The sequence below is a fragment of the Oncorhynchus clarkii genome, chromosome 19, assembly GCF_045791955.1.
Source record: "Oncorhynchus clarkii lewisi isolate Uvic-CL-2024 chromosome 19, UVic_Ocla_1.0, whole genome shotgun sequence".
NCBI classification, from domain to species: Eukaryota; Metazoa; Chordata; class Actinopteri; order Salmoniformes; family Salmonidae; genus Oncorhynchus; species Oncorhynchus clarkii.
This window is the reverse complement of record NC_092165.1, coordinates 51,699,513-51,713,872: the sequence shown is the minus strand read 5'-3', so window position 1 is coordinate 51,713,872 and position 14,360 is coordinate 51,699,513. Positions and strand designations below refer to the sequence as shown.

The window sequence follows — 14,360 nt, the reverse complement described above, 5'->3', positions numbered from 1 at the left end:
GCTGTCTTGTCGTTGTCGGTGATCAGGCCTACCACTGTTGTGTCAACTGCAAACTTAATTATGGTGTTGGAGTCGTGCCTGGCCGTGCAGTCATGAGTGAACAGGGAGTACAGGAGGGGACTGAGCATGCACCCCTGAGGGGCCCCTGCGTTGAGGATCAGAGTGGTGAATGTTTTGTTACCTACCCTTACCACCTGGGGGCTGCCCGTCAGGAAGTCCAGGATCCAGTTGCAGATGGAGGTGTTTAGTCCCAGGGTCCTTAGCTTATTGGTGAGCGTTGAGAGCACTATGGTGTTGAATGCTGAGCTGTAGTCAATGAATAGCATTCGCACATAAGTGTACCTTTTGTCCAGGTGGGAGAGGGCAGTGTGGAGTGCAATGGGGATTGCATCATCTGTGGATCTGTTGGGGCGGTATGCTAATTGGAGTGGGTCTAGGGTTTCTGGGATGATGGTGTTGTTGTGAGCCATGACCAACCTTTGAAGGCACTTCAACGTGAGTGCTAAGGCACTCAGACGTGAGTGCTAAGGGTCGGTAGTCGTTTAGGCAGGTTACCTTAGTGTTCCTGGGCACAGGGACTATGGTGATCTACTTAAAACATGTTGGTCTTACAGACTTGGACAGGGAGAGATTGAAAATGTCAGTGAAGACACTGGCTAGTTGGTCAGAGCATGCTCGCAGTACACGTCCTGGTAATCCTTCTGGCCCTGCGGCCTTGTGAATGTTGACCTGTTTGAAGGTCTCACATCGACTGCGGAGAGTGTGATCACAGTCTTATGGAACAGCTGGTGCTCTCATGCATGTTTCAGTGTTATTTGCCTCGAAGCGAGCATAGAAGTAGTTTAGCACGTCTGGTAGGCTCGTGTCACTGGGCAGCTCTCGGCTGTGCTTCCCCGTGTAGTCTATAATGGTTTGCAAGCCCTGCCATATTGGACGAGCGTCAGAGCCGGTGTAGTACGATTCGATCTTAGTCCTGTATTGATGCTTGCCTGTTTGATAATTTGTCGGAGGGCATAGCGGGATCTCTTCAAAGCTTCCGGGTTAGAGTCCCACTCCTTGAAAGGGGCAGCTCTAGCCTTTAGCTCAGTGCGGATGCTGCCTGTAATCCATGGCTTCTGGTTGGGGTATGTACGTACAGTCACTGTGGGGACGACTTCATTGATGCATTTATCGATGAAGCCAATGACTGATGTGATGTACTCCTCAATGCTATCGGTGGAATCCCGGAACATATTCCAGTCTGTGCTAGCAAAACAGTCCTATCGCTTAGCATCTGTTTCATCTGACCACTTTTTCATTGATCTAGTCACTGGTGCCTCCTGCTTTAATTTTTGCTTGTAAGCAGGAATCAGGAGACCATCAGGCTGCTATTCAGCAGCCTGATGGTCTGAAGGTAGAAACTATTGGCCAGTCTTCCAGTTTTCTCCATGTCGCTCCTGTACTGACCGTGTCTGAGTGATGGAAGCAGGGAACAGGGCATGGCTCGGGTGGCTGGGGTCCCTAATGATCTTCTTGGTCTTCTTGTGACACCTGGTGTTGTAGGTCCTGGAGGGCAGGCAGTTTGCACCCACCCGGCTACGCGTATCACCCTCTGAAGCAACTTGCGGTCCGCGGTGGTGGAGTTGCTGTACCAGGCTGTGATGCAGCCCGACAGTATGCTCTCAATGGTGCTCCTGTAGAACCCTGTATACCCAAGACTGCGTGGCCTCATACAGTTCCAACTGCATCATCAAGTTTGCTGACGACACGACAGGCCTGATTACCAACAACGACAAGATGACCTACAGGGAGGAGGTAGACACTCTGTCAGCATGGTTCCAGGTAAACAACCTCTCCCTCAACGTCAGCAAAGCGAAGGAGCTGATTGTGGACTTCACGAAGAACATGGCTGGACAAACCCCTGTCCTCAACAACAGGGCCCCATGGAGACGGTCAATAACTTCGAAATCCTCGGCATACACACCTCAGAGAAGCTGGATGCTGATGAAATTTGGCCAAGGTTCCTTGGGCACAGGCCAAATTTCATCAGCATCCTGAGGTTGAAGAGTAACTGTTGTGTCTTCTTCACCACAGTGTCCGTGTGCTTTGACCATTTCAGCTTCTCTGAGGTGAATAATTTTGCACGCCCAATTTTTCAGTTTTTGATTTGTTAAAAAAGTTTGAAATATCCAATAAATGTCGTTCCACTTCATGATTGTGTCCCACTTGTTGTTGATTCTTCACAAAAAAATACAGTTTTATATCTTTATGTTTGAAGCCTGACATGTGGCAAAAGGTCGCAAAGTTCAAGGGGGCCGAATACTTTCGCAAGGCACTGTACATACGTAGTCAGTGGAGACCGTGAGTATGTAGCCCACGTTGTCATAGTGTGGCGTTGGTGACCGCGATGTAGCTGGCTTTCTTTTTGTAATCCATGATCGTTAGGAGCCCTTGCCACATACGCCTTGTGTAGGAACCACTGAATTGCTCCTCCACTTTGTCCCTTTACTTGTGTTATGCCATCTCAATCAATCTGTGTAGGTCGTATTTGTACTGTTTAACCAAGATCCTCGCTCTGAGTTCATCAAGTTTGTTCATTAATGATTGAACATTGGCAGGTAGTATGTTCAGTAAAGGAGGACTGGTCGCCCGGCGTCTTCATCTCACTAAGACGCCGCCACATCTGCCTAGCCGTCGGCGTCTTTGCACATGGAAGGAAGGAGTGATGTTGATGCTTGACTTCCTGTTCACATATCCTTTTTCCTGTTTTCTGATGGTTTTCCTTCTCCATCTGTGTGTGTGAGCATGTGCCTGCGTCAGTGTGTGTGTAAATCTCACTGCAGCTGCCCAACCCTTACCAGCTGTGCTCAGGCACTGCGAGAGAGAGAGAGAGAGCGAGAGAGAGAGAGAGAGAGAGAGAGAGAGAGAGCTGTGTCTCAGCAGCCCACTGTTTGACAGCTAGCTGCTGCCACCTCTCTCTCCCTGGCCACAAGCCACAGTATGGCGCTTCGGCTGCACCCTGCCACACCGCTTCTCTTCTCTTCCCACCTACAGGAATTGAGGAAAGCAAGGGAAATGATCCCTCGTAAATCCCGATAGAGGCTTGTTCAAGTTAACCAAGCTGATTATTGAAATAGAAAGGCTAAATTGTAATCAAAGACCATATTTTCATATGGGTAAGCGGACCATACTGTAATGTAGCTTTGCTATGTGTGAATGCTTCCTCAGTGTAGTGCCCTTCAAACACAGAGATGAATCATAGAGCCCAGGGTGTTAGCATTGCCAATTAGCATGCTAGCAGTGCCTCTGCTCTCTGCTCTGTTTGTGGTTGTAAGTGCAATGAATCCAGCTTTCTCCTGTGATCTGACCTGTGGAGACATAAATCAATATCATTATCAATCAATAGATCAATATTCTCCTCCTTTCAAAAGATGAAAGGCTGTGTAAGAAGGAAATGTATGACGAGAGGTAGCCCAGTCTGATCAGCAGCACATTAGCATTGAGCAGGAGGCTAGCTTCAACAGTGGTGATGAAAATTGTGAAATATTCATGAGTGTGTGCGTGCGTGTGTGCACTTGGGTTGGTGTGTGTGTGTGTGTGTCAGTGTCTGTGTGGTCCCTCCAGAAAGGTTTGAAACTCACCATAAAACCATCCTCCTCTCAACAGTCCCTATCTGTTCTATGAGAAATTTAACTACAAATAAAAGCAACACAGAAATGTCCCGGCCGAACAAGAGGCCTCATATCAAACTATGTATTTTACTGTATGAGGAATGGATGGTCAGTCACAGCTTGACATGGATCTCCATAGAAAAAGAGGCCTTATAGGAAGACATTTGCATGACAATATTGGGTCATTTTATAGTTGTAATGTCACATGCACAAGTACAGTGAAATGCCTTTCTTGCAAGCTCTCACCCCAACAATGCAGTAATCAATAACAATGTAATACTAAAAATAACAAGTTAGAACAAAAACACACAAGATATAAAAATAAGAAATAAGAAGAACACGATAAAGTAAGTAAGCATACTATATACAGAGTCAGTTCTAGTACCATATTTACAATGTGCAGGGATACTGGAGTGACAGAGATAGATAGAGATAGATACAGTATCTGTCACGTGTGCTCCCTCTCCGGCCTCTAGGTCACCAGGCTGATCGTTATGGCTCCTGTCACCATTGTTACACGCACCTGCTCGTCATCAGACTCACCTGGACTGCATTACTTCCCTGATTGCCTTCCCTATATATGTCACTCCCTTTGGTTCCTTCCCCAGGCGTCATTGTTTCTGTTTCTGTGTCATGTCTGTGTGTTTGTGTTTCTTGTTTTGTATTTAGTTGTGTTTATTTATTAAAACACTCACTCCCTGAACTTGCTTTCCGACTCTCAGCGCACTCGTTACAATATCGCCTTGATTTAGGACAGACACTTTAAAACCTTTCTCATGATTGTATTTTTTCACTGTCCTTTTTGCCATTATGAATGTGTTATTCAATGTGTTCCTATGGGTTTTTAGTAGTAAAGGCCAAAATCAAAAAATGTTTTAATATACATTTTTAAATATTATTGTAGAGTTTTATTTGTAGTACTTTTAGCCTACAATATTTAGAGTCACAGTCAATGTCTATTTCAATTGAAATAATGTATAATTCCTTATGAGCTTTGGAACAATGTTGTTCCAAGCGAAGTCGTAGCGCTGCCGTAGGCCTGAAACACACTCATGATTGTGGCTTTAATATTTGTGGAAATTCTTCAAAATTGGTGGACAATGAAAGCATGATATAAACAGTGGCGTGTATTCATGTATGCCAAGGGAAGCCAGGCTTCCTCAAATAAAATAATGTATATTTTGTCTCGCTCTGTGTTTTCATAATTTTCCAGCCTGGAAAATTTGAAAGTGGCTGAATGTCACTGGTGAAATCCTCCGAACGAGGGAAACAGCATCCCTCTGTCTCAGTATGTGTAGACCATGTATCTGATGCTGTCTGGACAGGGAAACAGCATCCCTCTGTCTCAGTATGTGTAGACCATGTATCTGACGCTGTCTGGACAGAGAAACAGCATCCCTCTGTCTCAGTATGTGTAGACCATGTATCTGATGCTGTCTGGACAGGGAAACAGCATCTCTCTGTCTCAGTATGTGTAGACCATGTATCTGATGCTGTCTGGACAGGGAAACAGCATCTCTCTGTCTCAGTATGTGTAGACCATGTATCTGATGCTGTCTGGACAGGGAAACAGCATCTCTCTGTCTCAGTATGTGTAGTCCATGTATCTGATGCTGTCTGGACAGGGAAACAGCATCCCTCTGTCTCAGTATGTGTAGACCATGTATCTGATGCTGTCTGGACAGGGAAACAGCACCCCTCTGTCTCAGTATGTGTAGACCATGTATCTGATGCTTTCTGGACAGGGAAACAGCATCTCTCTGTCTCAGTATGTGTAGACCATGTATCTGATGCTGTCTGGACAGGGAAACAGCACCCCTCTGTCTCAGTATGTGTAGACCATGTATCTGATGCTGTCTGGACAGGGAAACAGCACCCCTCTGTCTCAGTATGTGTAGACCATGTATCTGATGCTGTCTGGACAGGGAAACAGCATCTCCCTGTCTCAGTATGTGTAGACCATGTATCTGATGCTGTCTGGACAGGGAAACAGCACCCCTCTGTCTCAGTATGTGTAGACCATGTATCTGATGCTGTCTGGACAGGGAAACAGCATCTCTCTGTCTCAGTATGTGTAGACCATGTATCTGATGCTGTCTGGACAGGGAAACAGCGCCCCTCTGTCTCAGTATGTGTAGACCATGTATCTGATGCTGTCTGGACAGGGAAACAGCATCCCTCTGTCTCAGTATGTGTAGACCATGTATCTGATGCTGTCTGGACAGGGAAACAGCACCCCTCTGTCTCAGTATGTGTAGACCATGTATCTGATGCTGTCTGGACAGGGAAACAGCACCCTTCTGTCTCAGTATGTGTAGACCATGTATCTGATGCTGTCTGGACAGGGAAACAGCTCCCCCTCTGTCTCAGTATGTGTAGTCCATGTATCTGATGCTGTCTGAACAGGGAAACAGCATCCCTCTGTCTCAGTATGTGTAGACCATGTATCTGACGCTGTCTGGACAGGGAAACAGCATCTCTCTGTCTCAGTATGTGTAGACCATGTATCTGATGCTGTCTGGACAGGGAAACAGCGCCCCTCTGTCTCAGTATGTGTAGACCATGTATCTGATGCTGTCTGGACAGGGAAACAGCGCCCCTCTGTCTCAGTATGTGTAGACCATGTATCTGATGCTGTTTGGACAGGGAAACAGCACCCCTCTGTCTCAGTATGTGTAGACCATGTATCTGATGCTGTCTGGACAGGGAAACAGCATCCCTCTGTCTCAGTATGTGTAGACCATGTATCTGATGCTGTCTGGACAGGGAAACAGCGCCCCTCTGTCTCAGTATGTGTAGACCATGTATCTGATGCTGTCTGAACAGGGAAACAGCATCCCTCTGTCTCAGTATGTGTAGACCATGTATCTGATGCTGTCTGGACAGGGAAACAGCATCCCTCTGTCTCAGTATGTGTAGACCATGTATCTGATGCTGTCTGGACAGTGAAACAGCATCCCTCTGTCTCAGTATGTGTAGACCATGTATCTGATGCTGTCTGGACAGTGAAACAGCATCCCTCTGTCTCAGTATGTGTAGACCATGTATCTGATGCTGTCTGGACAGTGAAACAGCATCCCTCTGTCTCAGTATGTGTAGACCATGTATCTGATGCTGTCTGGACAGGGAAACAGCATCCCTCTTTCTCAGTATGTGTAGACCATGTATCTGATGCTGTCTGGACAGTGAAACAGCATCCCTCTGTCTCAGTATGTTTAGACCATGTATCTGATGCTGTCTGGACAGGGAAACAGCATCTCTCTGTCTCAGTATGTGCAGACCATGTATCTGATGCTGTCTGGACAGGGAAACAGCATCCCTCTGTCTCAGTATGTGTAGACCATGTATCTGATGCTGTCTGGACAGTGAAACAGCATCCCTCTGTCTCAGTATGTGTAGACCATGTATCTGATGCTGTCTGGACAGTGAAACAGCATCCCTCTGTCTCAGTATGTGTAGACCATGTATCTGATGCTGTCTGGACAGGGAAACAGCATCCCTCTGTCTCAGTATGTGTAGACCATGTATCTGATGCTGTCTGGACAGTGAAACAGCATCCCTCTGTCTCAGTATGTGTAGACCATGTATCTGATGCTGTCTGGACAGTGAAACAGCATCCCTCTGTCTCAGTATGTGTAGACCATGTATCTGATGCTGTCTGGACAGTGAAACAGCATCCCTCTGTCTCAGTATGTGTAGACCATGTATCTGATGCTGTCTGGACCAAAAGAGTGTAACATGTTGCAGCCGTAGCATTTGATTGATTGATGCCAGCAAGCATTTGGCCTCCCTTGATAAAACAATTATAAAATCATTTGCCAATCAGCTTTGAGTTGAGCTCAACTGTGGGTTGTCCTGGTGCAACAAAACGCCCCCAAGGGAGGCCAGATTGGATTTGGCTTCAGACCAATCAACTATCTAACTTAGCTTGTTCTGTGATTCATTGTTGCCCATGCAAGGAAATTAGGATAGCAAGCATTTTAGCTAGGTAGCCTATGACAACAAAAAATAAAAGTGTACTGTATGACAGAGCCATAGACCGTTTAGCCAGCATGAAAGAGAAGAGGATGGCATCAACTAGTCTACAAGTAAGGTGAGTCAACAAATGTTTATACTTGCACGCACACACACACAAACAGACAGAAATCAGTACCATGGACAGCCACATGTTTTTGTTGATTTCACGTTGAATTCATGCTAGTTGACAACTCAACCAAATGTAAATCAAAACTAGACGTTGAACTGACGTCTGTGCCCAGTGGCTTCCTCCTGTAGTTCTCGGCAGTATTAGCTCATCCATCAGTTCCTGTAAATGCAGGGTTACAACAGAGAAGTAAAATGATGATGCAGAAGAGAACCAATACAAAGTCAACAAAAACCTGGGTGGAAAGTCCAAACCAAGGGGAACCAGTGAAATTATGGAGACAGCAGAAGTAGTGAAAGGCAGCACAATGACATATAAGCTCTTTACCCACAACTGTGAGTATTTTGTTACTAACCTCAGGTAAGCATATGGCACTATGATTGGAGGAATATTCTACTGATGTTGTAATGTTTTGCCTAGAGAGACACTCCTTATGGGTATTTTCTCTGTATATTTTTCCCTTTAGGCAGATGACACTGCTTTTAGCAACAGCAGGAGGTCTAGGCCAAGTGTATGGTCCCACAGTTATTGCTACTGGTGTCTCTGCTCCTGGAGCTATTCGTTCTAGCCAAGTAAGGCAATAGGTCTCTTTGGCCTTGTATGAATCCAAGAAGAAATATCAGTGATAAAAATGCCCTTTCATAACAAAAAGTTAGTTTGGTCATTTTCCTGCATAGCAAATATATAGTTTATTATTACTTTATAAATTAAAACATATTATTAAATAAACACTAATCTTTCATTGTTCTAGACTCTAGATACAAAAATGACTTTTTGTATGTATATAATATAATTTTCTTTAAAAGTAAAAGCACACTCTGGACCAGGTGTGGTCCACAGCGGTTGGGCACTTCTGGTATTATTTGGTTTTACTCTGGGTCCCTGGTACTTTGATATGCTAAAAGTTAGATATTCCACATGACTGATTCTCCAAGTTAGAATCAGTCCCTGATTAAGGGAGGATGGAAAACCAGCAGCACCCACAAGGACTGGACTTATCCACGTTAGATATGTTACTTATCAACTGAACTGAAACAGGTAATCAGTTTAGTTCTTTACTTCACTTTGCTACCAAGGTACAGAGGAGGGTTGTCTCATGGATGCTTCTCAACCCTAGTCATCCATAGTCCTTAAATGGACATTTAGCTGAACACTTAAAAAAAGACTGATAATAAGCAATGAAAAACCTCAGGTTGTTTCACTCTGTTTCTACAGAGAGTGACACATATAACATCCTTTCAAATTACAAATAAATAATGTTTTCGTGCCATTATGGGAGGGTGGAGGTGGGCAAAAATAACACATAGTGTATCATATTCTCACTGTGTGTACTGTGCAGAGTCATTGTTTTGGCTACAACTATGATCAGTGAACAGCCTACTAGTCCGGTAACATCAGTCAGGTGTGTGTTTTTCTGAGAAGAGCTCTTTTTGATCAGATATTATTTGCGCAGAAAATAGAAAACATATTATGTAATTTGCTTTGCTTGTCTATCATCTTAAACTCCGTGTGTAACTGTGAGATGAGAAAAGTCTTCAAATGTTTTAACAATTGAATTGATCTATTTTAAGAAAGCATCTTGTAAAGGCACTTGTATTTAGCCTTTGAATTTATTTCAGTGTATTTATTGTGTTCTGATTGGCTGAAAGCCATGGTATATCAGAACGTATACCACGGGTATGACAAAACATTTAGTTTTACTGCTCTAATTACATTGGTAACAAGTTTATAATAGCAATAAGGCTCCTCTGGGGTTTGCACTGTAATTCATATCATAGGCCTAATAGTACAGTAGAGCTCTGTTTACTTGCACACAATATAGCTGGATCTTCTCATCCTGCCCCTAGGGGTCCACCGTCCTGCAGTGCCCCAACCCACTACAACCCACTCAGCTTTAGGATCTTAGTGAAACATGAGTTATTGGTTTCAGGTTTGTTAGGCCAAGGCCAGAGTGACAACCAATAGTACAGCAGACCTCCAAGGCCAGGACTGAGCAACTTAGCGGTAGGGATTGCCTAAATAGGTACAGTGGCTTGCGAAAGTATTCACCCCCTTGGCATTTTTCCTATTTTGTTGCCTTACAACGTGGAATAAAAATGGATTTTTGGGGTTTTGTATCATTTGATTTACACAACATGCCGACCACATTGAAGATGCAACATTTGTTTTACTGTGAAACAAACAAGAAATAAGACAAAAAAAACAGAACTTGAGCGTGCATAACTATTCACCCCCCCAAAGTCAAAACTTTGTAGAGCCACCCTTCGCAGCAATTACAGCTGCAAGTGTCTTGGGGTATGTCTCTATAAGCTTGGCACATCTAGCGACTGGGATTTTTGCCAATTCTTCAAGGCAAAACTGCTCCAGCTCCTTCAGGTTGGAAGGTTTACGCTGGTGTACAGCAATCTTTAAGTCATACCACAGATTCTCAATTGGATTGAGGTCTGGGCTTTGACTAGGCCATTCCAAGATATGTAAATGTTTCCCCTTAAACCACTCAAGTGTTTCTTTAGCAGTATGCATAGGGTCATTGTCCTACTGGAAGGTGAACCTCCGTCCCAGTCTCAAATCTCTGGAAGACTGAAACATCCATCATTCCTTCAATTCTGACCAGTTTCCCAGTCCCAGCCGATGAAAAACATCCCATTACATATGTTTTATGGAGTCTCCCACATGCCTTTTGGCGAATACCTAATGTGTTTGCTTATTTTCTTCTTTAAGCAATGTTTTTTTTTCTGGCCACATCCTTTACGGATGTGCCCAGCTCTGGAGTGTATGGCTTAAAGTGGTCCTATGGACAGATACTCCAATCTCCGCTGTGGAGCTTTGCAGCTCCTTCAGGGTTATCTCTGGTCTCTTTCTTGCCTCTCTGATTAATGCCGTCCTTGCCTGGTCTGTGAGTTTTGGTGGGCGGCCCTCTCTTGGCAGGTTATATAGGATTTAATAGTGCTCCGTGGGACGTTCAAAGTTTTGGATATTTTTTTATAACCCAACCCTGATCTGTACTTCTCCACAACTTTGTCCCTGACCTGTTTGGAGCGCTCCTTGGTCTTCATGGGGCCGCTTGCTTGGTGGTGCCCCTTGCTTGGTGGTGTTGCAGACTCTGGGGCTTTTCAGAACAGGTGTGTGTATATATATATATATATATATATATATATATATATATATATATATATACACAAAGACCATGTGACAGATCATGTGACACTTAGAATGCACACCGGTGGACTTTATTTAAGTAATTATGTGACTTCTGAAGGTAATTGGTTGCACCAGATCTTATTTAGGGGCTTCATAGCAAAGGAGGTGAATACATATGCACACACCACTTTTCCGGTTTTTATTTTTTAGAATTTTTTGAAACATGTTATTTTTTTCATTGCACTTCACCAATTTGTAATATTGTGTGTATGTCCATTACATGAAATCCACATAAAAATCCATTTAAATTACAGGTTGTAATGCAACAAAATAGGAAAAACTCCAAGGGGGTGAATACTTTTGAATGGCACTAGTACATTCTATGGATGGTCTTAAACTGCAGTCATTTATGTCTGAGATTATATGAACACGACTGGGCATTCAAACATATCTGTATCCATTCATCATCATCAGTAGTGGCTCCCAGGTCTTCCTCACATTTTGATTTTTTATGTTTTGTGTCATCGTGAAAAGCAAATCAACCTTACAGTTTGGAAATCAACTTTAGAGGTTTGTCAGACTATTTGAAGCTTCTGGCTTGTCCAGTATTGGCTGCACGGATAGAATAAAGTGAATAAAAGTTCACTTCAGTGCCGCACCAGAATGCTCTTCCCTGGTTGCCTGACCCTGCTGAGACCCCTGTCACCATCTGATCCTGCTCAGATGAGGCATGATGAAGAATTACCTTGGTGTACATTTATACATTATATTTTCCAAGAATAGAATCAAGTGTTAAATTATTGAAATGACCATTATTCCCAGACTGTAGCCTACCCATCAACTCAAGATGGAATTTTGTATCTATTAACTGATTGTTATAATATACTGCAAAATAAACCTGAGCTCCATTGACTGGTCTTCCCTGGCTGTCTGACCCTGCAGGGACACCTGTCACCATCTGATCCTGCTAAGACATGTTGAGTATAGTGTTGTGTACTAACTGTGCATCATGACAGTGAAGCCTGTAGAGTTGTTCATACAGTTTCAGTGTAAAAAGTCAGGAATTAGTTAGGGAAACTATCATATCAATAACGTTACATTGATGTACTGACTGTGATTGGGGCAAAAAATGATATCTAGCATCAGCCAACTTTTGGCTAGCTCTAATGGTACATCAACTGGAGGAAACAAGTCAAGTTCCTTTACTGCTGTTGAAACGGAACAAAAAAAAGTCTACAAAACATTTCCATACACACAACAGCTGTTAGACACTGCTACTTGACAGATAGCTGGAGGCTAGAGCTAAACTGGCTGTGGTAGCTACTAGCTAGCTAGCTAGTTCATTCACTTCAGACAGAACTTCAGTAGAGAGGGGATGAAACACTAGCTAAAGTTACATGTCAGTTACACTACTAGCTCAGCACCGGGAATAAATACTTGTTTTTTCTGTTAAATTAAACTGCAGTTACCTTGCCAGCTATATCAGTCAGTTAAGAGTACACCGTTTTTGCTCCACTTGCTTTTACAAATCAGAGAAAAAGCACAACACACAGACAACAGCTGCCTTTGTTCTCACGCTCTGTGGTGTCTGCTTGCCTAAATCCAGCCGTCTGAAACCACCAAACTGCCTGGTCCTAAATCCAGCCGTCTGAAGCCACCAAACTGCCTGGTCCTAAATCCAGCCGTCTGAAGCCACCAAACTGCCTGGTCCTAAATCCAGCAGTCTGAAACCACCAAACTGCCTGGTCCTAAATCCAGCCGTCTGAAACCACCAAACTGCCTGGTCCTAAATCCAGCCGTCTGAAACCACCAAACTGCCTGGTCCTAAATCCAGCCGTCTGAAGCCACCAAACTGCCTGGTCCTAAATCCAGCAGTCTGAAACCACCAAACTGCTTGGTCCTAAATCCAGCAGTCTGAAGCCACCAAACTGCCTGGTCCTAAATCCAGCAGTCTGAAACCACCAAACTGCCTGGTCCTAAATCCAGCAGTCTGAAACCACCAAACTGCCTGGTCCTAAATCCAGCAGTCTGAAACCACCAAACTGCCTGGTCCTAAATCCAGCAGTCTGAAACCACCAAACTGCCTGGTCCTAAATCCAGCAGTCTGAAGCCACCAAACTGCCTGGTCCTAAATCCAGCAGTCTGAAACCACCAAACTGCCTGGTCCTAAATCCAGCAGTCTGAAGCCACCAAACTGCCTGGTCCTAAATCCAGCAGTCTGAAACCACCAAACTGCCTGGTCCTAAATCCAGCAGTCTGAAGCCACCAAACAGCCTGGTCCTAAATCCAGCAGTCTGAAGCCACCAAACTGCCTGGTCCTAAATCCAGCAGTCTGAAGCCACCAAACTGCCTGGTCCTAAATCCAGCAGTCTGAAACCACCAAACTGCCTGGTCTGAAAGCACACCGATGCCGCTTTTTGTATCCCAATGGAATGATTCAACTGGGGGGGACAAACATTTCAAGAAGGGGGGGTAATTTCCCCCCCGTCCCTAGGGAAAGTTGCTCCCCTGTTTTTCCATGACTTTATTGTCTCAAGATTTGTTCCAAGTATGTTAAAGCACTGCTGAATTTTCTGGTAAAGCAGCCTGACTGTATTCTTTCTATGAAAAATCCATATGAACAAAGTGAGTGTTGTCTTATGTCTTGGTTGTCTGCCTTCTTTAGTTTGTTTCTGAGATGTACAGAGTCCATTACTCTAGCACTGTGTCATATTGTAGATTAACAAGCTGGTTTAAAAATAATTGTTTATTGAAAACAAGTATTTAAATAAATTCAGAGGATTGTTGATGCATGTGTATGCATCAACTCTCCTCCCTGTAGTGAACATGTCATGATGTGAAACCAAAGGCAGAGAGAGCATGTATAGTATTTCCTGAGTTTTAAAAAATGAATGGAAGTATGGAGCCAGTTTTGCGCCTACCTAAAATAATTTCTACCACAACAACACTGATTGTAATGAAAGCAGTCTGAAGTCAGGTCTTCCTGTAGGGGATTGTGTCATAGAGTTGGATGGGATGGGCCACAGAGGTAAATGCTGTTCCACATCTATTTTACTTTCACTTACTCGTTTTGTAGAATGTCTGTAGAGACGGTATGTCATGTATTCTTTATCTTTTAGAGTTTTTATTTAGTATTTGTTGGGAACCAGTAGGAAAATTATTTTTATCATAAACAATCAAATATATTTTAAACAGTTAATTGTAGGCATTAGTCCGCTAGTCCAGTATGTGACAACTATATTATGTTCACTCTACGTAGAGAGCTATCTCTCCCATAGTTATTATTTTCAGGCTATGAAAATGTTTCTCAACTTTAAATTACTCATTATTTTGTTAAGTGTTTGATTAATAATGATGAGAGGGAAAATTAAGACAAGACAACTTATGTTTATCAAAGTAAGACTATGATAAGAACTGACTAGGGT

General features: G+C 43.6%; 1 protein-coding gene across 1 annotated transcript in view; it reads left to right on the top strand.

Moving 5' to 3' along the window:
• Positions 1 to 1,427: 1,427 nt before the first annotated feature.
• LOC139374518 (GTPase IMAP family member 8-like) overlaps positions 1,428 to 14,360 on the top strand; it is a 31,796-nt gene continuing 18,863 nt past the window's right edge. The window contains exons 1-3 of the mRNA XM_071115518.1: positions 1,428 to 1,438; positions 1,680 to 1,821; positions 1,917 to 2,108. Coding sequence (XP_070971619.1) covers positions 1,428 to 1,438; positions 1,680 to 1,821; positions 1,917 to 2,108 — 345 coding nt within the window. The remainder of the gene's footprint in view (positions 1,439 to 1,679; positions 1,822 to 1,916; positions 2,109 to 14,360) is intronic.